General features: G+C 38.7%; 1 protein-coding gene across 1 annotated transcript in view; it reads right to left on the bottom strand.

Moving 5' to 3' along the window:
* Positions 1–27,061, bottom strand: part of LOC100562810 (parapinopsin) — an 86,949-nt gene that overhangs the window by 48,470 nt on the left and 11,418 nt on the right. The window contains exon 3 of the mRNA XM_008107065.2: positions 10,965–11,290. Within this exon, the coding sequence (XP_008105272.1) occupies positions 10,965–11,290 (326 nt within the window). The remainder of the gene's footprint in view (positions 1–10,964; positions 11,291–27,061) is intronic.

The raw sequence follows: 27,061 nt of genomic DNA, 5'->3' as shown, positions 1-27,061 counted from the left end.
GCCCAGGGGCCGGATGCGGCCCTCCGAGGTCATTTACCTGGCCCCCGCCCTCAGTTTTATAATATAATATATTGTATATACATATAATGTTGATAATAATATTATAATGTAATACAATATAACACTAATAATAATACCATATAATAATATTAATTATATATTCTATATTACATATAATGTTACTAATAATATTACAGTATAGTGGTATAGTTCAATATAGTAATATATAATGCTAATATTGTGCTATGCTAATAATATAATATATTGTATGTACATATAATTTGTAAGCCACTCTGAGTCCCCTTTGGGGTGAGAAGGGTGTGATACAAATGTAGTAAATAAATGCAGTAAATAAATAATAAATAAATTTTAGACTTAGGCTCACCCAAAATCTGAAATGACTTGAAGGCACACAACAACAACAACAACAACAACAACCCTAATTAACTTGACTATCTCATTGGCCAGAAGCAGGACCACACTTCCCATTGAAATCCTGATAAATATATGTTGGTTAAAATTGTTTTTATTTTTAAATATTGTATTGTTCTTTCATTGTTGTTGTTGTTGTTTTTGCACTACAAATAAGACAAATGCAGTATGCATCGGAATTTGTTTGTATTTTTTTCAAATGATAATCCGGCCCCTCAACAGTCTGAAGGATTGTGGACCGGCCCTCGGCTTAAAAAGTTTGAGGACCCCTGGTCTAGATCGATGGTTAGACCTCACCTGAAATACTATGTCCAATTCTGTGCACCACAATTTAAGAGAGATATTGACAAGCTGGAACGTGTTCACAGGAGGCTAACTAGATCAACGGCCTGAAGACCATGCCCTATGAAGAGCATCTTAAAGAGTTGGGGATGTTTAGCTTGCAGAAGAGAAGTTTGAGAGGACACGTGATAGCCATGTATAAATATGTGAAAGGGTGCCATAAGGAAGTGGGAGCAGGGTTGTTTTCTGCTGTCCTGGAGACTAGGACTCAGAGCAATGGGTTGAAATTACAGGAAAGGAGAATCCAACTGAACATTAGGAAGAACTTTCTGGCTGTAAGAGTTGTTCAGCAGTTGAATGTGGTGGAAGCTCCTTCCTTGGAGGCTTTTAAACAGAGGCTGGATGGCCATCTGTCAGGAGTGCTTTGATTGTGCTTTTCCTGCATGGCTGGGGGTTGAATTGGATGGTCCATGTGGTTTCTTCCAACTCTATGATTCTAAACACTGTCAAAACTTTTAATATTGTTCCCAATTCTCTGACTTGTAATAAAATACAATTGTACACTCAAAGATAGATTCAGTATTGTTTGGACATAAAAGCTATGCTCTCTGAGATGCAGTTAGATAAATGCTCTTTGCCTTTCTGGATTTCTGTAAAAATTTAAAATGTTATGTGCATGCTTTGTTCATGCAATCCCAGCTACAACTGACTCAGTCTGACTGCAGAAGATTCTAATGAAAATGCTACAATTTCATCATCTAAATGTTAAGAGCACTTTGTGAATATGTTAGGTCTGTACCAGGCAAATATTTAATCCTTGAAGACATTTAAGTAATAGCTTTTGCTCTCTGCTGACAAGAATCCTCCAGGAGTTAGCACCTAAAATCCAAAATATCATCTTCTAGCATTACTCACAATCATAATTGTAAAATGTTCATGCAAAGGCCAGTCCTTGCTTTCTCAAATACTAAGTGTCGTACCAAAAGTTGAGGCGTTTGGGGCTTTAACTGAGGGGTAAATGTCATTGAAATAAAGGACATATCTACCTCACTGAAGTAAAAACTGAAAACTTATTCAGATGAAGAATCAATAAATGCATGCCCAATTCAAATGTCATCCTTTGCATGACAGTTCCCTGGGTTCTATTTCTAGAATGAAGAACATATATCTAACTGGATATAATATGTATATTGGCAGTGGATTAGGGGAGGCATATGGAAGCTTTATTGCTGCTCATTCTTCTTTTTAAAAGAATTATTATAAAACATTATGTTACTATCATGATCACAGAGAACACAAAACTTTCAACAAAGTAAAGAAAACTATAGTCTTTAGAAATGAGCTAAATATTTATAAAATGTCAAGATTGTAGTGTCTTTCCTGCTTTTTAGTTTTCCTTTTGGAAGGCCAGATGAGCAGTAGGTTTCCATAGTGTAATGACATCTTGTTCCAGATTTGGACTCAGGAGAACACCTTAGTTCATCTGAGATGTAGGATCAAAGTCAGCTCATGAAGACCGTAGGAACATCTATTTTAGGTCAATGTAGATATGGATCAGCCCCGTTGATCCATATCCACCTTAATGTTATCCTCCCCCAGGGTTCAGGGCATTTCCCCATCTTAGGGGCATGGAGCCGGTTCCACACTGGAACTGGCTGCAACTGTCCTGACTCATCCTAAGTTTCCCAGGATTGGTTGGCAGAGGTACATAGCCTGGGGACACAACATAGCAATCCCTGCAACATGGCACCTACTCTTTCCCCATTGTGACAGGGAGACCTGGGGAGGGGAGAGGAGAGGGAAATTTCATCTTCTCCCCTTGCCTCCCTTGGTACCTCAGACTGACAGCAGAGCAAACCATGGAGAAAATGTTGGGGCCAGGAGACAGCCAAAACACAGGGAGCAGAGGGAAACATTTAGCGTGGCCATCCAGTGGCACCAAACCTTTTGGCAGTGAGGGTTCCTTCCCGCCACCATGGCAAGGTTCGTGTAGATGGGGTCAGTATCAGCAGTCAGACTGAACACAAAAGGAAATCTAGAACAACAGATTTTGGCTGTTGCTTCAACAGTATGTTAAAGAAAATATACATAGATCTCCAATCAAGTTAGTGCTTCAGGTTCTGCCCCCTTTGAAGAAATTTTGGAGCTAAGAATAAAGGATATGTCATGTGTTCGTCAAATATGAGCTCCAAAAGAATTAAGGAATCCTTCCCTAGAACATCAGCAGAGAAGTATACTTCTCTGAAGCAAGTAACCTGCTAAGAGTGAGAGAATGGTGGTAAATGCTCATTCCTGTAGGATCACTTACCTGCATCTGACAAAAAAAAGTTTTTTAAGGAATTTTTTACATCCTCCAGGTGATTTTATGGTATTTTATGTCCAAGTTACCATTCCATTGATTGACCCTGAAAGAACTAATGAATTCCTAGAGAGAGAGTCCTTCTCTAGAAATTTGCTAGGACCTCCAGTATGACTCCATAGTAACTTCCAGTAAGGTTCGCAATTATCCATAGAAAGTTCAGGAATGTATCTCTGCGAATATGAGCACCATACAGTAATTCCACTCCCCGGGCATCAGTTATTGTGCTTTGTGGATCTACATGACTTTATACACTTGCTTCCTTTTCTCTTAATATCAACAGAAGTGTATGTACCGTACATCCCCAGCAAAAAATGATAAACCATAAATCATAATGATTATGTCCAATAATAATAATAATAATAATAATAATAATAATAATAATAATAATAATAATAATTATTATTATTATTATTATTATTATTATTCTGTGTTTGTCCTGCTTGATGGTGGGGTCTGCTATACTGGTTTGTTCGCACCATTTTACCCAGTTGTGCGCCTGGTCAGGGTGTATGCTAGAAGTCTTCGGGTCATTGTGCAACATGTCCAGCCAGCGTTGCTTCGGTCAACTCTTTGGTCTCTTGCCAGGCACTTCTAAATCAAGAGCAATCTTGCAAATGAACTTGTCTTCACCTCAGAGAGTATGACCACACCATCTAGGGCGTGATTATCGTAGTTTGTCTGCAACTGGAGCAATGCCAAAGCGTTGCTGGATGTCATTATTGCAGATGTGGTCAAAACGTGTGATGCCAGCTGTAAATCATAGCATCCTCATCACAATAACACCAAGGTGGTGTTCAGCTTCCCTTGCTGCCGGCCAACATTTGACTCCATATATTGCAGCAGTCCTTATGACCGTTCAATAGACTTTTGATTTTAGGTGATCAGGCATCTTATATGTTATCAAATATGATTTTCTAAAAAAAAATATATATATTTTTTGCTAGATTGCAGTATTGAGCTGAAAATCCTTTTTTGTATAAATAAACAAATTGTTGCTGATTTGAATGGATCCTGTCTCTTGGAATAATTTTCACAATTAAATTAAGAAATAATTCTACAAAATAAAATGTCAACTTGCTAACAGACATGATATACTTCATAACAGACTTTACCGCTTTTTAGGCTGTGTTCTCATTCATGTTCTTCATGTATAAACCTTTTGCTATCCGCATTTCTATAGATGCAGGCATTTTAAGATCAGTGGCGTAGCTGCTGACCTTGCAGACCGAAAGGTCACAGGTTCGAATCCAGGGAGCGGAGTTAGCACCCACTGTTAGCTCCAGCTTCTGCCAACCTAGCAGTTCGAAAACATGCAAATGTGAGTAGATCAATAGGTACCGCTCCAGCGGGAAGGTAATGGCGCTCCATGCAGTCATGCCGGCCACATGACCTTGGAGGTGTCTATGGACAACGGCTTAGAAATGGAGATGAGCACCAACCCCCAGAGTCGGACATGACTGGACTTAATGTCAGGGGAAACCTTTACCTTTTACCTAATGCAATTTACATACATACCATTGTTCTCATGCCAATATATGAATATCTGTCAATGTGAGAGTAAAACCTAAAAGGGATGACAAACAAACCCTTTCCTCTCCTTTTAAAATGTGTAGCGGGAAAGGTTCATTTCATGAAATGAAATTGTCATCCCTTTTAGGTTTTACTCTCACATTGACAGATATAATTCTGAATAATATCTTTTCCTCTTTTTTACTTATGGCTGCTGCAGACAGCTATTCCTAGGTTCTTCACTTCAAAGCATCTAATTTTATTTTTAAAACAGCTTTCCAAAGGAAAACTAAGTCTGTTCTTCCTTTAATCATGGCTTATGCAACCAATTATTTTCTGTCTTGCAAAATTTTGTTAAACATCATCACAAGAAATTGGAAAAGTCCTTTCATTTTTGGGCAGAGTCTAATGGCATCTCAACTCCTGGTGCATGCGTGCAGAGGCGGTCCAACCATAAGGCGAAATAGGCATTTGCCTGTGGCGCCATCGTCCCGGGGGCACCATCGTCCTGGGAGGAGGGCACCACTCTCCACCTCCTTCTCTTTCGGGCCTTCCAGCGGCCGCGCTGGGCCTTCCGGCCAGCGCAGACCCACCTTTGCACCACGCAAGCCCACCTTTGGGGCCTTCAGAGATTGTGAGGTCTGTAGGAACTTGGAAGCTAGGTATGTGGGGTTTATATATCTGTAGAAGGTCCAGGGTGGGAGAAAGAACTTTTCTTTGAAGCAGGTGTGAATGTTGTAATTAATCACCTTGATTAGCATTTAATGGCCCTGTGGCTTCAAGGCCTGGCTTCTTCTTGCCTGGGAGAATCTTTTTTTGGGAGGAGTTAGCTGTCCCTGATTGTTTACTGTCTGGATTTCTTCTGTTTTCAGAGTGTTGTTGTTTATTTATTGTCCTGATTTTAGAGGTTTTTTTTTAATACTGAGGGCTATCTGGGTTATCTAAGTCCACACTGCCCTATATCCCTGTTCAATGTTTAGTGCTAAATTTGCAAATATAGTAATTCCTACATAACATTACCATGTATTGAACTGCTTTTTCTATTGATTTGTTGTAAAACATGATGTTTTGGTGCTTAATTTTTAAAATCATAATGTAATTTGATGTTTTATAGGCTTTTCCTTTATACTCCTTATTATCCAACATTTTCGCTTATCCAACGCTTTTATTTTTCAGTGATTGGTTTGGGGGGGCGCCAAAATTCTGTTCGCCTACACTTGAAAAATACCTAGGGCCGGCTCTGCATGCGTGTGTGTATATATGTGTGTGTGTGTGTGTGTGTGTATAGGTAAAGGTTTTACCCTGACATTAAAGCTAGTTGTTTCTGATTCTGGGAGTTGATGTCCATCTCCATTTATAAGCTGAAGAGCCGGCGTTGTCCGTAGACACCCCCAAGGTCATGTGACTGGCATGAGTGCATGGAGCACCGTTACCTTCCTGATGGAGTGGTACCTATTGATCTACTTACACTTGCATGTTTTTGAACTGCTAGGTTGGCAGAAGCTGGGACTAACAGCAGGAGCTCACCCCACTCTCTGGATTTGCCAACCTTTCGGTCAGCAAGTTCAACCAGTTTAACCCTGAGCCACCAGGGGCTCCGATATATATATATATGTGTGTGTGTGTGTGTGTGTGTGTGTCCTTCACAATAATTTTGCCTTACAATTATATCAGTACTATCTAATTTCAATGCCAGTTAATTAGATGCTTTCTTAAAGAAGCCAAACTGGGGAAATCATAAACCACCAACCTAATTAAATATACAATTGGTTAATTAATTAACTTTTCCTTTTAAATCAATCCTGTTATTGCAGACAAAGAATCAATTATTATCTATTAGGATACAAAGACTGATAAGAACCTAATAAATCAATTAATTTCCCAGCATTAAATCTCTATTTCAATTTGTGAAATTATCTCAACTAATTCTAAATTTGCTCATCTGCCAACAGAATTAATTACCATATATTAATCATAGTTCACAATTCAATTAGCTCCTTTTTCATATTCACAAGGATTACAAAAAAGTTACTGATTCCATTATCAATACATTCAAGTCAATCAGTCCTACAGACAGCCCTATATATTATGATCCACACATGGGCTGTATTAGTTGCAGTGGCTACTCTTTCTTCCAGGGTTAAAGGTATTAGTTTTAATGGAAATGGGATTGTCAATGGTCCCAACTCAGTGATTTCTGGAGGATAATTCCCATTTTTCTTTACAAATACCTGTTTTACAGCTATTTTCCAATATTAACACATATTAACATGTATAAGAGACTTTATAATGTAATACTAGCTGTGCCCGGCCACGCGTTGCTGTGGCGAAGTATGGTGGTATGGGAAATAAAGTATTGAGGAATTGGTGTAGTTAAGGTCAAGGGTAAAGGTTTTCCCCAGACATTAAGTCCAGTCGTGTCTTACTCTGGAGGTTGGTACTCATCTCCATTTCTAAGCCGAAAAGCCGGTGTTGTCCGTAGACTCCTCCAAGGTCATGTGGGATGACTACATGGAGCGGCGTTACCTTCCCGCCGGAGCAGTACCTATTGATGCACTCACATTTGCATTTTTTCGAACTTCTGGGTTGGCAGAAGCTGGGGCTAACAGTGGGGGCTCTCTCCGCTCCCCCAATTCAAACCTGTGGTTTTTCGGTTCAGAAGTTCAGCAGCTCAGCGCTTTAACACGCTGCGCCATCAGGGGATATTATTTCCTAAAGGTTGTGAATATACAATATTTCTGATTGGTTTTTTTTGTTTGTTGGAGGCAAGTATGAATGCTGCAATTAGGAAAAATGATTAGGATGTAATGGCCTTGCAGCTTTAAAGCCTGGCTGTTTCCTCCCTGAGTGAATTTTTTGTTGGGAGGTGTTAGCTGGCCCTGATTGTTTCCTGTCTGGAATTCCCTTGTTTTCAGAGTGGTGTTGTTTGCGATATTTTATGTGCTTCTACTGTCTGTGGCCCTGAGAAAACAGAGGATTTTCCAGACTTTGATGATGGGAATACTTTGTTGGGAGGTGTTAGCTGGCCCTGATTGTTTCCTGTCTGGAATTCCCTTGTTTTCAGAGTGGTGTTGTTTGCGATATTTTATGTGCTTCTACTGTCTGTGGCCCTGAGAAAACAGGATTTGCCAGACTTTGATGATGGGAATACTTTGTTGGGAGGTGTTAGCTGGCCCTGATTGTTTCCTGTGTGGAATCCCCCTGTTTATTTACTGTCCTGGTTTTAGAGATTATATTGTTTTGCATTATTCTATCCCAGTAATTATTTCATATTAAAGAAGAATCTCACTTATCCAACATTCGCTTATACAATGTTCTGGATTATCCAACGCAGTCTGCCTTTTCATAATCAATGTTTTTGTAGTCAGTGTTTTAAATTCATTGTGATATTTTAGTGGTAAATTTGTAAATACAGTACAGTAGAGTCTCACTTATCCAACATAAACTGGTCGGCAGAACGTTGGATAAGCAAATATGTTGGATAATGAGGAATTAAGGATAACCCTATTAAACATCAAATTAAGTTATGATTTTACAAATTAAGCACCAAAACATCATGTTAGACAACTAATTTGTCAGAAAAAGTAGTTCAGTACACAGTAATGCTATATAGTAATTACTGTATTTATGAATTTAGCACCAAAATATCACGATATATTGAAAGCATTGACTACAAAAATGCGTTGGATAATCCAGAACGTTGGATAAGCGAGACTCTACTGTAAATACTACATAGCATTACTGCGCATGGAACTACTTTTTCTGTCAAATTTGTTGTATAATATGATGTTTTGGTGCTTAATTTGTATAATGATTACCTAATTTGATGTTTAATTTGCTTTTCCTGAATCCCTTATTATCCAACATATTCACTTATCCTGCCGGCCTGTTTACGTTGGATAAGTGAGACTCTACTGTATATTTCTAATCTTATATTATCTGCTCAGAACTGGATTATATGAGGTTCCTTCTTCACAGCTGTATAAAATGCACACTGAAGTGGATTATATGGTAGTGTGGAGTCAAGATAATCCAGTGCAAAGCAGATAATATAAGATTATAAATGGGTTATATAGCTGTGTTGAAGGGCCGTGAGTCTACACTGCCATATAATCCAGTGCAAATTAGATAATCTGTGGAAGAAGTCTAAGTGAAGCCTAAATCTGCCTGTCCCCTAACTGAAACCTGGCTGTCCCTTGGTTGCTAGGCAACCAAGTGGGCAGAGATTAGCTCTCTAAACTGGCAGCAATTGGATAAAAAACATTATTGCTCTCCCTCTAATTAGGACTTTATTTTTCTTTTCTTTTTGTTGTATCTTACTGGAGCCGTGGATGATGGGTTGTGTTGTCAAATTTTGAGGTTGGGGGGCCTGTACTTTTGTTGTTTTGTGAGTTGCCGTGATGCCATCACTCTTTTATATATATAGATCAATGCTGGAAATGGTTATTATCGAAAGCAAGTAGCTGGAGTATGTATATACAGTGATATTATGTATATGCACTCCAAATGGTTCCTGCCCCTCCAGAGGAACAGTGGATATGATCTTCACTGCACGACAGCTCCAAGAAAAATGCAGGGGGGGGGGAATCAAATTCTGTGCATGGCATTCACTGACTTTGCAAAGGCATTCGACACAGTGAATTGCAATGCTCTCTTAAAAATCAGATGCCCTGACAAATTTGTGAACATCCTGCAGCTTCTCAATGATGACATGACAGCAACAATCTTGGACAACAGTGGCTCCCAAAGTGACCCATTTAAGGTGGAATCAGGTGTCAAACAGAGATGTGTTATTGCCCCAACCTTATTTTCCATCTTCATAGCTATGATTCTACACCTTGTTGATGGGAAGCTTTCCACCGGCATTGAAATTACCTATTGGGCAGATGGCAAACTACTGAATCTCAGCAGGCTGAAAGCCAAACCCAAAGTCATAACATCGGTTATAGAACTCCAATATGCTGATGATAATGTAGTCTGTGTATTCATAGGGATGCCAAAATTCTTGTTTATAAAGCTTGTTTATAAAGCTATTGTCCTCCGAACTCTGTGGACCGTCTACAGACGTCACACTCAACTTCTGGAATAATTCCATCAGTGTTGCCTTCAAACAATCTTGCAACTCTCTTGGGAAGACAGGCGAACAAATGTCAATGTTCTGGAAGAAGGAAAGACCACCAGCACTGAAGCCATGTGTTGTAGATCAGCCAGAGGCTGATGGTTTAACTGAGGATTTAGGGCTTTCCTGTGGCACAAAGTGATGGGCTCTGAAGTCTGGAAAATTTAGTTCTAGGAAATGATGTTTCTCTCTGAGAAAACTGACTCAGAAAGTACAGGTCCTCAAGGCCAGTCCGAGAAGTCAAAAGTAGCAATGGTAGATAAGGATTCGAGTAAAAAGCTGAGTGATAAAGAGGGTTCCCAGGAGAAACCACCTGTAGCTACAGAGATCAACAAAAGTCTCTGTTTATAAATCAGAGTCGAAAATAGAGTATGCTGGGCTGAGAGATTATCATCATCATCATCATCATTTAATTACTTATTAATCGCCCTCCATCCACGATGCTCTAGGCGATTTACAAGATAAAATTGTAAAGGATAAAAATACATACATACAAATATTGATAAAATTAACATAGATTAAAAGCTCTAGTAAAGAGTCAGGTCTTAAGTGCTAGGGTAAAAGGCCCTAACTCATGCATGGCTCTCATGTAGTGCGGCAAGGCATTCCATAAGGCAGGGGCAGAAATATAAAAAGCTCTGCGTCTGGTCCTTTCCAAGTGCACTTCTCTAGGACCCGGTACAGAATGAAGCCTGTATTATAGCTCATTTTAAACAGATGGTGGAAGAAATGTGTTACTATATTCTGTGAAGAATGATGAAAGGAAGAAATGTAACCACTTTGAAATGTGGTGCTATAGCAAAATTCTACAAATACCAAGGGTCCCGCATGCAACAATGGACAGGTAGCACCGGTGTCATGGCTGGAGACTGGCTCAAGTGGGGGGAAGGCCATGTTAAGGTGGCCTTGTCCCATGTTACTCCAGATCAGCCTCTACATCAACTTAAGTGATCATTGTAGATGGGGCCCAAGACATCTGGAAAATCATCCAGACTTTGGTACCATAGAAGGATGCAGAAAAAAACAAAATGTGAAGAAAGTCTTGATCTGCTGGTGGAAGCAGTACACCATGAAGTGCTGGCCACTCTTCTCTACAGAAAGTGTAATTAGCCAATACCTTCTTACCTGTCTGTAGTTGGTGGCATAAGCTTTTGCAGACTTACAAAAGCTTATGTCACCATAACTGTTCTCTCAGTTATCTATCTGTGTAAAGATATTCCAGATTAACATAGCTATGTCTTTTGAATTCTACCCACTTACCTGTTTGACAGCATAAAAGAGGCGAGCATAGCAGTATATCATGACCAGGACGGGAATGGCTAAGCAGAATATGAAGAGGCAGATGATATAAGTCACTGATTCGAGTGTTTCCGATGTCCATCGGACTGAACAACTGGTGCCCGCCCCCTCAAGCCCATAGCTGCTCCAGCCAATGAGAGGCGGTACTGTCCAAATCAGAGAGTAGAGCCAGGAACCTCCAACGCCTAGCAGGGCTTTTTGATAGTCAGAGCCACGTTTATTGGTTTGTGTAAGAGTGCTATAACGTTCATAAGACAGAATGGCCAGTGAGATCAGAGATACAATGCCTGCGGAACAAAAGGAAAGGAAAAGCAATTGTTAGAGAGTCAGTATAAATTTCTTCACAAGCCTAGAAAGACAAAAAATGAAATAGCATTTTCCACATGATAACAATTTCAGGGCAAATTCACTTAGTCAGGCTCTGCATTCACATGTATGCTGGAGCCAAGCAGTGTGTCATTCATTCATTTTCTTTGAGCAACCTGCATTCAAAGCTTCTGAGAATTACTCTCATATCAAGCAAATCTTCAAAACAAAGGATCTATTTCAGTGGAAGTGCACTACCTCTGGGAAAGGCAAAGAGGATTGATTCATGTAAAGTTTCAAGGACTGCTTTAAAATAATCATTGTGAACCAGGACAATATTTGTATCTCTGTCATAGCTTCAGGATGGTGAAAAAGAGACATCTGCAACCTGGCATGAGTAATATGGAAGCCTAACCTGAAGCACATCTCAGGATTAAATACAATTAATGACTACCTACAGCCTGCAATGGCATACTTACAACAAGTTCTTAGAAATAAGAGAGCTCCTGAAGATTAGCAGGGGAACTTCTAGATGGTTTTTGGCTACTTAAATCTGTCCTTCAGCTACAGTAGAGTCTCACTTATCCAACATAAACAGGCCAGCAGAACGTTGGATAAGCAAATACGTTGGATAATAAGGAGGGATTAAGGAAAAGCCTATTAAACATCAAATTACATTATGATTTTACAAATTAAGCACCAAAACATGTTTTACAACAAATTTGACAGAAAAAGCAGTTCAATATACAGCAATTTTATGTAGTAATTACTGTATTTATGAATTTAGCATCAATGTATTGAAAAGATTGACTACAAAAACATTGACTACTAAAACATTGACTACTGCGTTGGATAATCCAGAACATTAGATAAGCGAATGTTGGATAAGTGAGACTCTACTGTACTTAAATCTGATCTCACCCACACCGTTGCTGCTTAGAGACCATGACAATGGGTCTTCCTTAATAGAACTTTACTGATTTTATCCAAAGGCAATATTTATCTTTGGATAATATTTGTGGATTTTGCTGTTGTTTTTGGCATTCTTTTTAAATTAGACCTTAATGTGAATTGTTTCACCTTCATGTGCATTTCATGCTGTGAGATGTTTATTGTATGATTACTGAAATGCTGTTGTAATGGTTGAATTACCTGGAAATTCTGTTCTATATGAGATAACCTATAAGTCACTTGGAAGGTGGTTTCACAATGGAAAAGTGAAATGCTAAAAAAACAAGATGCTGAGCATAAACACAGTTATTTCTGATACTTCAAACGGGTCTCTGAACGTTATGGAATCCTTATCCTTGGGAAAGCTATATCTGTTCAATATCTCCATCTCCTGAAGATCTTAAAAGCATAGTTACTTTGTGAAGAAGAAAGGGAAACAAAGAAGGGGTCATGAAAGTAGACAAGACACCTTGACTGCACACTATCCACTTCAACATTGCAGGCAAACAACTACGAAAACCCTACTTTTTGTTTTCTACCTATAAAGCAACATTGAAAGTATTGCATCTGTGTGGGGAATGAGCAATTTGTGAGTTGGTGTCCTTGTCAACCTATTTTGAGACTTGCCATAAGGGTGCATACGGATGACATAATCTGTTTAATATGGAAATATGCTTGCCTGGATTTTTGGAGCCAGAACATGATAAAAATTTGCTTTTATGAACTTCGCTCAGATTTTTAATTTATGTCTACTTAAACTTTGACATTATTGCTATTTTATTATGTTTAATGTGTGTAATTGTATTTTATTGTGATGTGTTTTTATTTTCTGACAATTGTAACTTCCTGGGCTTGGCCCCATGTAAGCCACCCCGAGTCCCTTCAGGGAAATGGAGGTGGGGTATAAAAATAAAGTTGTTGTTGTTTTTGTTTTTGTTGTTATATTATTATTATTATTATTATTATTATTATTATTATTATTACCCAAACTGAGCATGTGACTGGTTAACTGCTGACTGAGGGGTTGTGTTTGGTCAAGTCAAAGAGAGGCTATGAAACAGAAATGTAGACGAGCACCAGGGTGGGGGAAGAGAAAGAACAGGAAGAAAGAAAAAAGGTGGAGGGGAGCAGAGAGGAAGAGCAAAGGGGTTTCTAACCCAGGTGAAGCTAATACAAGTTGAATGAATACCATCATAAAGACCACCATGACACTTTTTAAAACAATTGGGGGTAGTATAGTTGAAGGAGCACACTGGAAGAAGCTTGGACATTTTACGTTTTTGGATCACAACTGTCAGAAAATCCCAGAGACTATGATGGCTATATTCAAGGGGAAATGCTATTATTTATCATTATCTTTAAAAGCAAGCATCGCACACAAGCAAAGAGAGTGAACTGTATTTAGGTGCTGATGTTGTTAAAATGCCATTCTAGACATTCTTGTGTTGTATAGTAGTTAGAGTGCTGCATTCGTGCCTTGCTTTCATGTGGCGAAATGAAAGTGCCTACCTTTCATGTAATAAAATGTGGCAAAAGTTTCATGGCAAGATAGTACTACCTAGAAGAATCCTCCACCCTGTGCAACTGTGGAGCAGAACAAACAACTCAGCATCTGTATGCTTGCCCACAATGTCTTGCCACATGTATAGAGGAAGAGCTGTTTAAACCTACAAACAATGCAGTCGTGTGTGCCCGCTTTTGGTCTAAAACTATTTAGCTGCTTGTGAACACTTTATTTTATCAGTTTTAAACTTATTTATTATGCAATGCTTTTGACACAAAATAAATAAATGTGGTAAAATTAACAATGAGAAGGAAATTTTACATTTCCTACAGAGTTTATTACTTCTGGAGCAGTTGCTTACTTGGATTAAGTGCCACAGTATCATAGCATCACAAAATTCAGGGGCCCTTTCTCCCTGTATAACTAGAACTTGATAGCTATGATTGGTGGAATCCAGAGGTTTGTGATTTGGTGAGGCAGTAAAGCTTTCTGTCTCACAGTCCTAAAAATCCTCTCCTAAACCCTGTGAAAGGATGCAATAAGCCAGAAATGACTTGAAGGCACACAACATCAACAAACTATGAACTCCTGATGGAATTTTGGCAGTTAAAGAAAATAATAGTGTTATAACTGTAATGCGAAAAGGTCCCAAGTATAGAGACAGCAACAAACATATTATTGAGCTTGTGGAAAAATATCATCTAATTCTTTCCCCACAAAACATATGAGGGAATCATTTAGGCCCTCTACTGCAATCACCTTCTAAGTGAAAAATTCAGTCTGAACATGACTGAACACGTAAAAATATATGTGCAGAAGACTCCCTTCACTGATAGAAATATGAATTTCTGTGTATCCTGGTTTTGGAGGAAAGTGCACAGAGCTAGCCAACAAGCTGTCAGGAGCCCTCTTACATGTCCAATAATGGCAGAAGATAGCTAGCGGTTTCCATGAAATGAATTCTTAATCTACTAAACTGAAAGCAAGTTTTTCAGTACTGTAATTGGAACACAAATAGTAGCTTTACATTCCCACCCACATTAACAGCAAAAACAAACACTGTGGAATCCAGCTCAAAAACAACAGCACAAGAAGAGGCAAAGAAGCATTTGATAACTTCCACCAGTGCTGCTATGGGTTATTTAATATGTAATTGTGGTGTTGCTTGTGAATCAATACCCTTGCTTATTGATTTGCAAATTTAATAATGCCCCAGTTTTGAAAGCATTTGCAGTAGGTTTCTGATTCATCTTATTTCAATATTTAGGGAAATGGCAGTGCAAACAATCACGACTGATCCCTCTGAGTTAAACAGCTGATGAATGGCTGGAAAAATAAAACCATGTATTTTTTCAGCAGGGGTGCTGATAAATTATGAGTTGGAGAAACGGTGACCGTTCTGATTCAACAGATACAGCACTATACCCCAAATTCTATATGCAGTAGCACTACAGTGAGGTAGATTATTTTTTTAAGCAGTTAAAGTAAATTCACCCCAATGAATAAAGATAACCTTACAACGATACTGAAAAGTAAATCAGTGCAATCATCTTACATAAGACAAACTGAAGCTGGCCTGTTGGAAATGAGCTTCTAATAAGTAGACATCCCATGCACAGCTCAGCCTCTTAAGTCATCAAGCCCCAGCTCTCTGTCCTGCTGAATGACTGTTAGGAGCAAAACTGTACATTCAATTCAAACTTTCTCTTACACGCAGGTAACAGTCATATCTTTTGACAGGTCTGTGCATTTACAGCTCCAACACTAAACTGGTAAAAAGGAACTCCTTTTCCCATCTGGTTAACACTAAGGCTCAACATTTGTTGATGAAGACCAGAATGTACACATATATGACCCATGGCTGGAGAAGGCCATCTGCATTACCATTAAACCACTACTCTATTTGAACCGGGATTCAAATACCAATTTGGCCATGAAATCCACTGAATGATCTTGGGAAAGTCACACTCTCTAAGCCTCAGAAAAGGAAATGATAACCTCTTCTGAAGAAATTTTGCCAAAAAAAACAAAAAAAACAACAACAGCCCTGTAACAGGCTTGCCTTGCCTTACAGTTATCATTGGTCAGAAATGACTCAATATGAGTAATGTGACACTTGTTTTTCCTTAAATATTGCTAAGCAATACTTTGAGTAATGCATTTAATGATTGTTCACTGCAATATCTGATTCAATCTTTTGTGTATGTATGCAAGTTGTTTATATGAAAGACACATGCTGTCCACCCTCACTGGTTTTAATTAAAAAGTTATACTGCAATCAGTTCTATCACAGATTCAATATTTTTATCAATTCACTTGTAATTCAGTTTTGATTAAGTGTGGACACTGATGTTATAGAATGACTCCTTTTAGTGCTTTTTAAAAAAATTATATCAGCAAATTAAAGCGTTTTGAAAATCTATTTGAAGACTTTAACCATTTCCTTATGTGTTGTCAAAGGTTTTCATGGTCAGAATCAATGGGTTGCTGTGAGTTTTCCAGGCTGTATGGCCATATTCTAGAAGCATTCTCTTCTGACCTTTTGCCCACATCTATGGCAGGTATCCTCATAGGTTGTGAGGTCTGTTGGAAACTGGGCAAGTGGGATTTATATATCTGTGGAAAGTCCAAGGAGGGAGAAAGAATTCTTGTTTGAGGCAAGTGTGAATGTGCAATTGGCCACCTTGTTTAGCACCGAATGGCCTTGCAGCTTCAAAGCCTGTCTGGGGGAATCCTTTATTGGGAGATGTTTGCTGGCCCTGATTGTTTGCTGACTGGAATTCCCATTCTCTGGGTGATGTTCTTTAATTTTGGAGTTTTTAAATACTGGTAGCCAGATTTTGTTCATTTTCATGGTTTCCTCCTTTACGTTGAAATTGTTCACATGCTTGTGGATTTCAGTGGCTTCTCTGTGTAGTCTGACTGTAGTTGTTAGAGTGGTCCAGCATTTCTGTGTTCTCAAATAATATACTGTGTCCAGGTTGGTTCATCAGGTGCTCTGCTACTTCGTTATGGTTTATTTTTTACTCCCTTGCCCCCAAAAATCTTAGTCATGTACAAATTACAAAATAAAAATGTTAAAACAAGTTGTGTGGGGGAGGGGGACTGCATGTTATGGAGTGAATCTGAGGTTATTTTTCGATTTAGAATACCAAATTTCTACAAAACCAGCACACATTGTTTTAAAAATATTTGCTACTGTTCCATTATTTGAGTGGAGGCCACTAGGGGGCAATAGAGAAAGAAGGATAGTATATTTTACAGGGGTAGGTTGAAGGAGGAAAAGCATTTCCCTGTTTTCACCAGTTATTCCCCCTACCCACTTTCCATATCATAAACAAGAGTTATTTACATGACGGGGACATAGGTGGGGAAAATAACAGGAAAACGGGGGGAAATGGCTTTCCTCCTTCAACAGTCTCTCCACCCCTATCCTTCTCTCTCTAGTGCCCACTAGTGGCCTTCACCCAGATAATGGAACAATACCAAATATTTTTATGACCTTCATTTTTCCAAGCCTGTGTAATCTCTTCACTATCTGCAATAGTGTTGCTATGATTTCACACTCCCGACTCTTCACCTGAATCAGCAATCAAATGTTTCCCTTTTCCCTGCCTCAAATTATACTACTGAAATGAAAAACCCTTAAAGTAATCAGAAGCAGTGTCTGCAGAATGAATGAGGAGTTTAATCTACTTCCAATACTTTTCAGAAGAATTTCTAGAGCTCACCGTTCTTTAGTTCTAAGTATGTGTCTTTTACTTCAAGCTCTGCTGAATGGATTTGGGGATTATAGATTCAAAAGATGTCACATGTCTGACATTTTGCACATGTGTTTTAGAGATTGCAACTGTGTGAAAAGGGGAGTCTTATGAGCTCCAGGCAAAGTTCTACCCAAATCATGTTAGTTAAGTGCCATTACTCTCAGAGAGTGTAGATCAAAGGATAGGAATATTGGAAACTGATTTGTCATGCATTACATCTGTACCATCTACAGTGCCAACTGGCAAAGTCTTTTGTCTTTTTCCATTCCAACCTGAAGTCATCAGGGATTTGGATTTGGCAAGTATTAAACTACATACTCTACCATTGAACAACAGTCCTCTTCCTCTTTGGGGAATCCTCGGGAATGTGGCAATTGGTCTTGGACGATGCCAGCTTAAGGCCATGCATTCTGTGCTATAGGTCTCTGGATAAAAAGAAGCAGATGGCATGGCAAGCAGTGTGCTCCTATTCAGTCTCTCACCCCTACTTGAACTGCTTTCCTGATATTATTACAAATCCGGCTGAAAGAAAATTGGGGTGATGCTACCAGTAAATCAGTTCAGCAACTAACCACTTCTAGCTGACAGCTCCAATTCCATGCAGTGATATTTCCCTAGCAGCTCCCAGAACCACCTAAACTGACTCATCCAGCCACTCACTTCACTCGTCTGCAAATAGGCTCTTTTGGATGTATGAAAACATTTAAATATAGGTGTTCAAGGCTCTGAGACATATGTATGTTAGAATTCAGTTGTATAAAACAGGAAGCAGCAAATTCTTTTATACCTTGAAATGTCTAATATTTTGAAATGGCTTCAGTAAAAATGTCTTTTAACTGAACAGTGTTGTATGGCAGTTCACTGTAATCATATGCAATGGCCCTATAAAAAAAGTGAAATTCCCAGTGCTTATCCTTTTCATCTGTCTTAATAATATGCATCCTTTCTTTCCTTGATGAGGAAATACGCCAAGCATAAAATATCATTTTGACTGGAGTGAGGATTAGAGATGCTTACATGCGGAATAATGGCAAGAAAGCTCAGGAGTGAAAGCCTTTTAAAATGCCACCAACTGGTTGATCAAAACATAATGTCCCATAAACATGGGGCCTTTTAATCTTACTTGCATTGGCTTCATTGAGAACTGAAACTATTCAAGGAGACAGAAATCATCCTGATTTTGGCAGCACAGAACTGACCACTGAACAACAAACACTGAACAATCTTCTGCTTTGTCTGGTTTTTGTCTAGTGTTGCTTACAAATCATTTTCTTTTCATCACCTATGTTTCTCAACAAAATAAAAAAAATCTCTTTGTGCCCACACACCAGTTTTTCAAACTATGTTGTGGGTTGTTTTTTCAGTGACTGTAATGCAGGTGCTATGCTGCTAAAAGCAAATGAAGAAAAAGCAAAAGAAAAGAAACAACCAACAATGAATGGAACCAATGGCCTCAATTGAGAAGTGATAATAATATAAATTCCAGTTTCCAATCTGTGGAGTTTCCAACTACACTTGTTCTTGTTCAACAGCACATTGGAAATATAACACAGAACAGACACCATTTCTCAGCTATCGTGAGTTAAAAGTAGTGTTCCAACTGTGCCTGTTCTTAAGAATATCTGGGACCTCTTCACACAGCCCCAGGGGTTGTGACGTTTCGCCATTTTGCCCGTCCCTGTCCCCATATGGGGGAAAGGGCAATAAAATGCAGGTAGCTCTGTTGGGACTACCCCAAAACACTTTCCTCCCTGTGGGAGGAATATGGGTGGGGCCAAGCCAGCATCGTCTGATGATATTCAGCAGGCCCCATCCAGGCCCCATTGACAACTGGAAAAATGAGCCAAAAAACCCCCGGTATGAAGAGGTTCATAGTTTGGCCATAGTTATATATGTATATCTTTGTTATACCTTATTCCAAAGTGCTATATACACTTTAGAATATTCTCTTTGAAGAATAAAGTTTATAAAATTTATAAACTTCAGCTGGTCAAAACATCTACAGCTTGATTAATAATGGGGTCTCCTTGTTCCAACTTTCTATTAGTTTCCAAACATCTTCTGAGCAAAATTCCATGTGCTTGTTATGACCAGTTAAACCATATATAGGTCGAGTCCAAGCTGTTTGAATGATCCAAGCTGTTTGAATGAATCCTCCCATGTGCCAGAACATTAAAATCTTTGGGGAAAGTGCTTCTCTAAAACTCACTGCCTTCAGATGCATGCTTGATGGGAGCACAGAAGAGGGCTTTCTCTGTGGCTGCTCCTAAACTTTGGAACTCCTTTCCAGAAAGAGGCTAAGTTGGCTCTTTCACCCATCAACAAGTGAAAACTTTTCTATTGCAGGAGGCTTTGTAGAACTGCTTAACTCATTTTAAAGCATTTTAATGTGCTGTACTACTTTCATTATTTGCTTTTACTTTGATAATTTGCATGGTTTTAATTCTGTGGATGGAAACTCTATGGACTCTATGGACAGATAGTCAACAAGGTTTCAACAATGGACTACGACTCCAGAGAACAGACTCAGTCAAAGAAACCCACTGGGTTACCCTGGGTAAGCAACACTCTTTCAGCCTCAGAGAAACGCAAAGTCAAACTCTCTCTGAACAAATCTTGCCAAGAAACCCTGTGATAGGTTCACCTTAGATGTGAAACACAACAAATTCCATGGATGGTTTAGTATTTTTTAAGCTTTACTTTTCACTTTTTTTTAGCTACCTGGAGTTTTTCTTATCATAGAATCCTAAAGTTGGAAGAGACCTCAGCCTCTGCTTAAAAGCCTCCAAAGAAGGAGCCTCCACCACACTCTGGGGCAGAGAGTTCCACTGCCAAACAGCTCTCACATTTTCTTTTTATAATATAAGACACACGGGTTATAAATAAGAGATTGGACAGATGGACAATACAGTGGAACCTCTACTTAAGAACATCCCAACTTTAAAGCATTTTGAGTTAAGAGCTGCCACTCAATCCAGGTTGCGCTTTATCATAAGAGCTATGTTTTGAGTTAAAAGCTAGCGCCAGAGGGAGTGCTAGTGAGAGAGTAGAAGGCTTTAGGGCTTCAAGGGAGCAACCTCCATGTCTCATGCCTACGTGCCTTGTGCTCTTGCTCACTTTGGGAGATTGCTGTCTGCTTTGCTCGTCTGCTTTGAGAGATTGCTGTCTGCTTTGCTCTTGTCTGCTTTGAGAGATTGCTGTCTGCTTTGCTCTTGTGCACTTGAGGAACTTTGGGTTTGAGATCAGCCGGGGAGGCTCTTCTCTCGCTCCCACCATCGTCCCAAGTACGTTTTGTGGGGACGAGGGAACAGGCCTTCTCGGTGGTGGCTCCCCGGCTCTGGAATGCTCTCCCTAAAGAGATCAGACAGGCCCCCCACCTTACCCACTTTTCGTAAAGCACTAAAAACCTGGTGGTTTAGGCAGGTTTTTGATCAAGATTAGTTTTCACTTGAATCAGATTGTGGTATACTGCTCATCACCTGCCCCTAAGATAGGTATATAAGTTCTCATCTAGCCTTAAAATGGATTAAGGCCATTTTATGTATGTATGTTGTTTTGTATTTGTATTTGTACTCTTTGGAAACCGCCCTGAGTCCCTTCGGGGAGATAGAGAGGTATATAAATAAAGTTTTTTTATTATTATTATTATATATTATTATTCTGTGTGTTTTTTATTCCTGGTATGTTTGACTTCACGAAGACAGGGAGGGAGGGAGGAAGATCTAGAGAGGAAGAGAGGCTGAAATGAGTACAGTATGAAGAAAATGATGCTCCTACCGCTTCACTTTGTGCTTTGTGCTTTCTTGCCACAACTTTGTGCTTCTACCATTTTAAAGTTGATGTTTAATTTTTATTGTTCCATGTAAATGTGTAGATTTTGCCTTGCTTTACACTGGCCAAACACACATTTTGTTGCCTCAAATGTGCTTCATTGACATAACTTCGTGCTTCTACCATTTGAAAGTTGATCTTTCTTTTTGTATTTTTCCGCATGAATGCATTTATACATTATTTTTATTCATAAAGTACATTTTTTAAAAAAAAAATTAACAAAAAATTGGGGGGCAGAATGGATTAATAGCATTTCAATGCATTTCAATGGGAATATTTGCTTTGGGATGAGAGCATTTTGAGTTAACAGTTCAGTCATAGAAAGATTAAACTCTTAGGTCAAGGTATCACTGTATTAGCCTTTTCATATGTGACAAAATCTTTCATAATATTATTTGGTGAAATAGGAATGAGCTACTCATGTTTAGAGTTTGTAACTGAGTTTCACAAGAGTGCTCTAAACACTGAGTTGCCAGCAGACATTTGAACATAAAATATTAATGTATTCAGTGTCACATTTAAAAACCTCAACAAACCTCCCTCGTATATCTCTCTAATGATTCTTAAGAGTATTCTTTAAAAGGGAAAGACAGAAGTTGCTTACGCCTGGCACTAAAACATGTCTCACAAATATCTGGAAGATGTGACACATTAAATCCCTGCATGAAAGGCCACAGAGAGAACAGATTTCCCTGTCCACGGGGAAATGAAGGACATGTCTTCACCTGGTCTTTTCATTTTTAAAATGTCACAGGAGAAAATATATTAAGATGAAAGAAGAGAAACAAACATAGTATTTGCAGAGAGAGAGAGAGAGTTAAATTCAGTTGGGATGGATGTTTCCTTGCCTTACAGCTTGACCACACATTTAATCATTCCCAAAATAGCCATAATTTATTAGCTGAACATATTGTTTGTATGTATAAGGTCACAGACTTCAAACTAAGAATTTCTTCAGTTAGCCGTCCTAATTAAAGGAAAGGCGAATTGGAAGGAAATTATCCATACCCCAGTATGAAATTTCTGAGAGTTCCTACCAACTGGAGTAATATCATCATCATCATCATCATCATCATCATCATATACACCACTCTTCTCCTGATAATGGCAATTAGTAATACATAGAAGCAAAAACTATAAAAGCATGAAACAAGTATAAATACAAGATTTTTGAAAGAATTAAACAATTTATGGGGTTAAACAATAAAAACCTGAAAATTTAAAATTCACTTAAAATCATATAAATATTTTTAAAATAGAACCACCAGCATTAAAGACCAACCCTAGTAATTTTATAAAAGATAGTATAATGTTTTCCTTGCCAATAAAAGGAGAACAAGGATAGGGCTATCCTGGTCTCACTAGGGAGGGAATTCCAATGTCTGGGGACAGCCATTGTGAAGGCCCTCTCCCTTTTCCTCACCAAACAAGCGAAGGTGGGGAGACAAAGAGGAATAACTCTCCAGATCAGGGGTCCCCAAACTAAGGCCCGGGGGCCGGATGCGGCCCTCCAAGGTCATTTACCTGGCCCCCGCCCTCAGTTTTATAATATATTTTATATCAGTTTTAATAATATATTGTATATACATATAATATTGATAATAATATTATGTTATAGAATATAATACTAATAGTAATACCATATAATAATATTAATTATATGTTATATATTACATATTATATAATAGTATAGTGGTATAGTTCAATATAGCAATATATAATGCTAATATTGTGTTATGCTAATAATATAATATATTGTATGTACATACAGCTGCTCTGAGTCCCCTTCGGGGTGAGAAGGGTGGGATATAAATGTAGTAAATAAATAATTAATTTTAGACTTAGGCTCGGCCAAAGTCTGAAATGACTTGAAGGCACACAACAACAACAATCCTAATTAACTTGACTATCTCATTGGCAAGAAGCAAGCCCACACTTTCCATTGAAATCCTGATAGGTTTATGTTGGTTAAACTTGTTTTCATTTTTAAATATTGTATTGTTTTTTCGTTGTTGTTGTTGTTGTTGCACTACAAATAAGACATGTGCAGTATGCATAGGAATTTGTTTTGTTTTTTTCAAATGATAATTCGGCCCCTCCACAGTCTGGAGGACTGTGGACCGGCCCTCTGCTTCAAAAGTTTGGGGACCCCGTCACGGGAAAACCTTTACCTTTTACAAGGTTAGTAATGCATTCTAGAGACAGCTGCTATTACTGTGACTGATTGTAGAGAAGCACAAACAACGAGATAAGGCTTATTGTAACCTTATCAGGAAGGACAAGTGAAGCATCCCACTTCACCTGGCTTCTGGTAAGGAAAGAGGAAGCAGCAGGGTGAATCTGTCACCTCGCGTACAGCTCTCTCTTGCGACGTTTTCCCCATCACATGGCGAAAGTGTTGACCTCACAGGAGGGCCCTGTGCTGGCTGCATTGGAACCAGCACAACACAGGAAGCCTCCTGTGTTGGGGTGAAAGCATCTGGTGATGCTTTCATCCCAGTTGAGAGTGGGGCCTATGCTGGAAGTCACATGACATTGTGTGATGTCCGGTGTCGGCCTCCATCCCCAAGATGGGGTGAAATCATCCTAGTACAGTGATTTCACTCCATCTGATGAAGTTGCCTGTTGAGAAATTGTCAATTACTTCCTAGCTCAGACTTTATTGCAGAGTTGCCAGGTTACAACATGCTATTGTAGCCTGGCAATTGAAAGCTTATGTTTCTTCCGTTCTTCACTGCCCTCCAAATTCCAATACTTTAAAAAAATCATTTCAGCTAGAAAAAGGACAAAAGGAAAAAGACAAGAAGAAAAGGCAGACACTGAGTAGATAGAAAAGGATTTGGCAAAAGAGGCATTGTTAACTGAGGCATGTCTGTATTACATACAACCCCCAGGAAATACCAATGTCAACCAATGTTTTTATAGAGGGTTTTTAAAATTATTTTTGCATATACATTGACCCATAACCTGGTGCCTTTCTGGTGTGTCAAATGCTGGATTAGCCCTGGCTATGGTACAAACAGGACTCCCTAGCCATTGCAGAGGCAGGAGGGAGTCCCCACCACCTAGCAACACTGAATACAATCCTAACTGCCCCACTCCTCTGACACAGATCCTATCTGTTCACTGTTCAGGGAGAGGAGAAGACGAAACCCCCTCCCTTCAACCAAAGCCTGTCACCCTGGCTGACGTCACTGCATACAATGGCAAACAGGTAGGACCCATGTCATAGTCAGATACTGCCATGACATGGAGGGCAGGGGGGAAAGGCATCTGCCATCCCATGTCCCTGGGCTATTTCAACCCAACTGTTCCCACAGGTCCTAAATTCTGTACCAGAATTTGAACCTTACCCTGACTAATGCAGGACAAAGCTGCCTTGGGGTAGCCTTGCTCTGCATTACTCTGGATCAGCCCCATGTGGTGTTTGGCCTCCACAAGGCTAATTTGCCTCTACACCATCTTATGTGAACAGTATAGATCAGACCTAAGATATTGATCCCAAAACTGATACTTGGAAAAGTTATTTGATTTTTTAATTTTAAAAATGAGGTTGCACTATGAATTAGGTGCACTCTTACAGACTTTACCACAGCACAATACTAAGAAAAAGATCAAATTAAATTAAGGTGACATCTGGTTAAATAGGCCAGGTGTAAACACTCCAAATTTTAAATTTATCTCACAAGAAAAGTCAATTCATAGAAAGGATTTGAATCTGATGCTTATTTTTTTAACATTTATTTTCATAATCATTAGTCAAGTTATATTTTTGGTCCTTGCTGTTCTGAATCAGATTCTTAACAGGTACGCAAAATATGCCACTTGCCACAACTTCAAAGCCTACTTCAATACACTATAAAAACACTCCTTTTGCAAAAGAAAAACACAGGCATTCGGACACTTCTTTTGTTTATTCTCCCATGCTTAAGCATCATTATCTGGGCCTAGATGTGTTCACCTTTGATTAAAAGCACCATACATATAATCCTTTTATAAATATCTACATTTTGTTTTTAGTTGTTTACTTCTATGTATAAATGTCTCTTTCATTTGTTATAAATATTCTCTAATTTTTGTCATCCCCTTGTTGCTTCTTTCTCTTCCTCCTCATCCTTCTCCTCTTCGGTGGTCTATTCTTTCTTTCAGTGCAACAGCTCCAAATAACACAGTGCCTTGTACCCAAATCCTCTAAGGATTTGAGCCAAGAGATTCTTCTCCTTCTTACGTGTTTTCCCATTTATTTTCCTTGAATAACTGCAGTGGTCTGTATTTTTCATTCCTCATCATATAACCAATATTTTCAACCTTTTTACATTTTATTATTTCACTCATTTTCCTTAACACTTTCATTGGTCACTCCCTCAGTTCAAGAAATACTTGATGCCCTATGACAAACCCACTTTTCCATTGTTCTGTTTTAAAAATTGCTTGTGTTAAAGTCCTACATTCTGTATCATACAGAAGACCCTGAGATATACAACACAATATAATGTGCTTCCAAAACCAATTTTGACTTTTCATTGTGTATTACAATCTTCATCTTTAAAAAATATATACCATCTCAACCCATTACATCCAGGTGGAAATTCTGTTAAGGATTCTGACTCATGCTTATCTATGATTGCATGTATTACTGGGTTACTCAGTTTTGTCCTTTCAGATAATGATGACATTTTCTATTTTACTTTAATCAGGACATTTTGAAAGAAAACTACAAAATTTATTTGAATCTTAGCATCTAAATCTAAAGCTATTCCTTACTTTCCGTGTACAGACAGTCCCCAAGTTACAAACAAGATATCTTCTGTAGCTTTGTTCTAAAGTTGAATTTGTAAGTCAGAACAGGTACACTTTTAAGTGTAACTCCAGCCAAACACATATACATATACATCCATACATATATGTTTTGGATGGCAGAGGGAAGAATTAACACCCATATTTTTTGTTTTGCAGTCTGTGCCCCTGTTCAGAAGATTTCACCTCACTTTCTGTCCTTGTGATAACTGAATTTTTAAAAATGTGGGTCATTATGGAAACAAGAATTGGTGAGAAAGCTTCAGTGGAGATACATTTTCCCCATGATAACTCTTCCAGGAGTGAATTTCCCTTCCTAGGGATAGATTTCTCAGGGTTCACATTGAACTGGGCTATATGGCTGTGTGGACTCAGATATTCCAGTTAAAAGCAGATATTGTGAATTATCTGCTTTGATATTCTGGGATATATGGCTGTGTGGAAGGGCCCTCACTTCTTATTGTTTCACCCCCGTTCTTAATAATGAGTTATTTGTAAGTTGGGTGTTTGTAACTTGGAGAATATCTACATTCGAAAAGAAGCATATGCAAGTGATGGGAAAAGCAAATTTGTCAGCTTTTTTAAATTACTTGGAAATGTTTGAATAGAAAATAATTGAGGAAACAGATGAGTTCTTTGTTGTCACAGTAGAGTTAGCCTTCCTCGTCCGGATTCTGCATTGATGGATTCAACTATCAACTGCTTGAAAATATTCCAAAAAATCCAAAATTCTAAAAAGCAAGTCATTTTATACAAAGGACACCATTTTACCACACCATTTTGTGTGTGTGTGTGCGCGTGCGCGCGCATCTATCTATCTATCTATCTATCTATCTATCTATCTTGAACATTTATGGATTTTGGCAACCACTAAGGTGCTAGAATCAAACTGCAGTGAATAAGAA

This window comes from Anolis carolinensis, chromosome 3 (assembly GCF_035594765.1).
Source record: "Anolis carolinensis isolate JA03-04 chromosome 3, rAnoCar3.1.pri, whole genome shotgun sequence".
Taxonomy (NCBI): domain Eukaryota; kingdom Metazoa; phylum Chordata; class Lepidosauria; order Squamata; family Dactyloidae; genus Anolis; species Anolis carolinensis.
The sequence above is the reverse complement of the archived record's forward strand: the minus strand, read 5'-3'. Positions and strand labels throughout refer to the sequence as shown.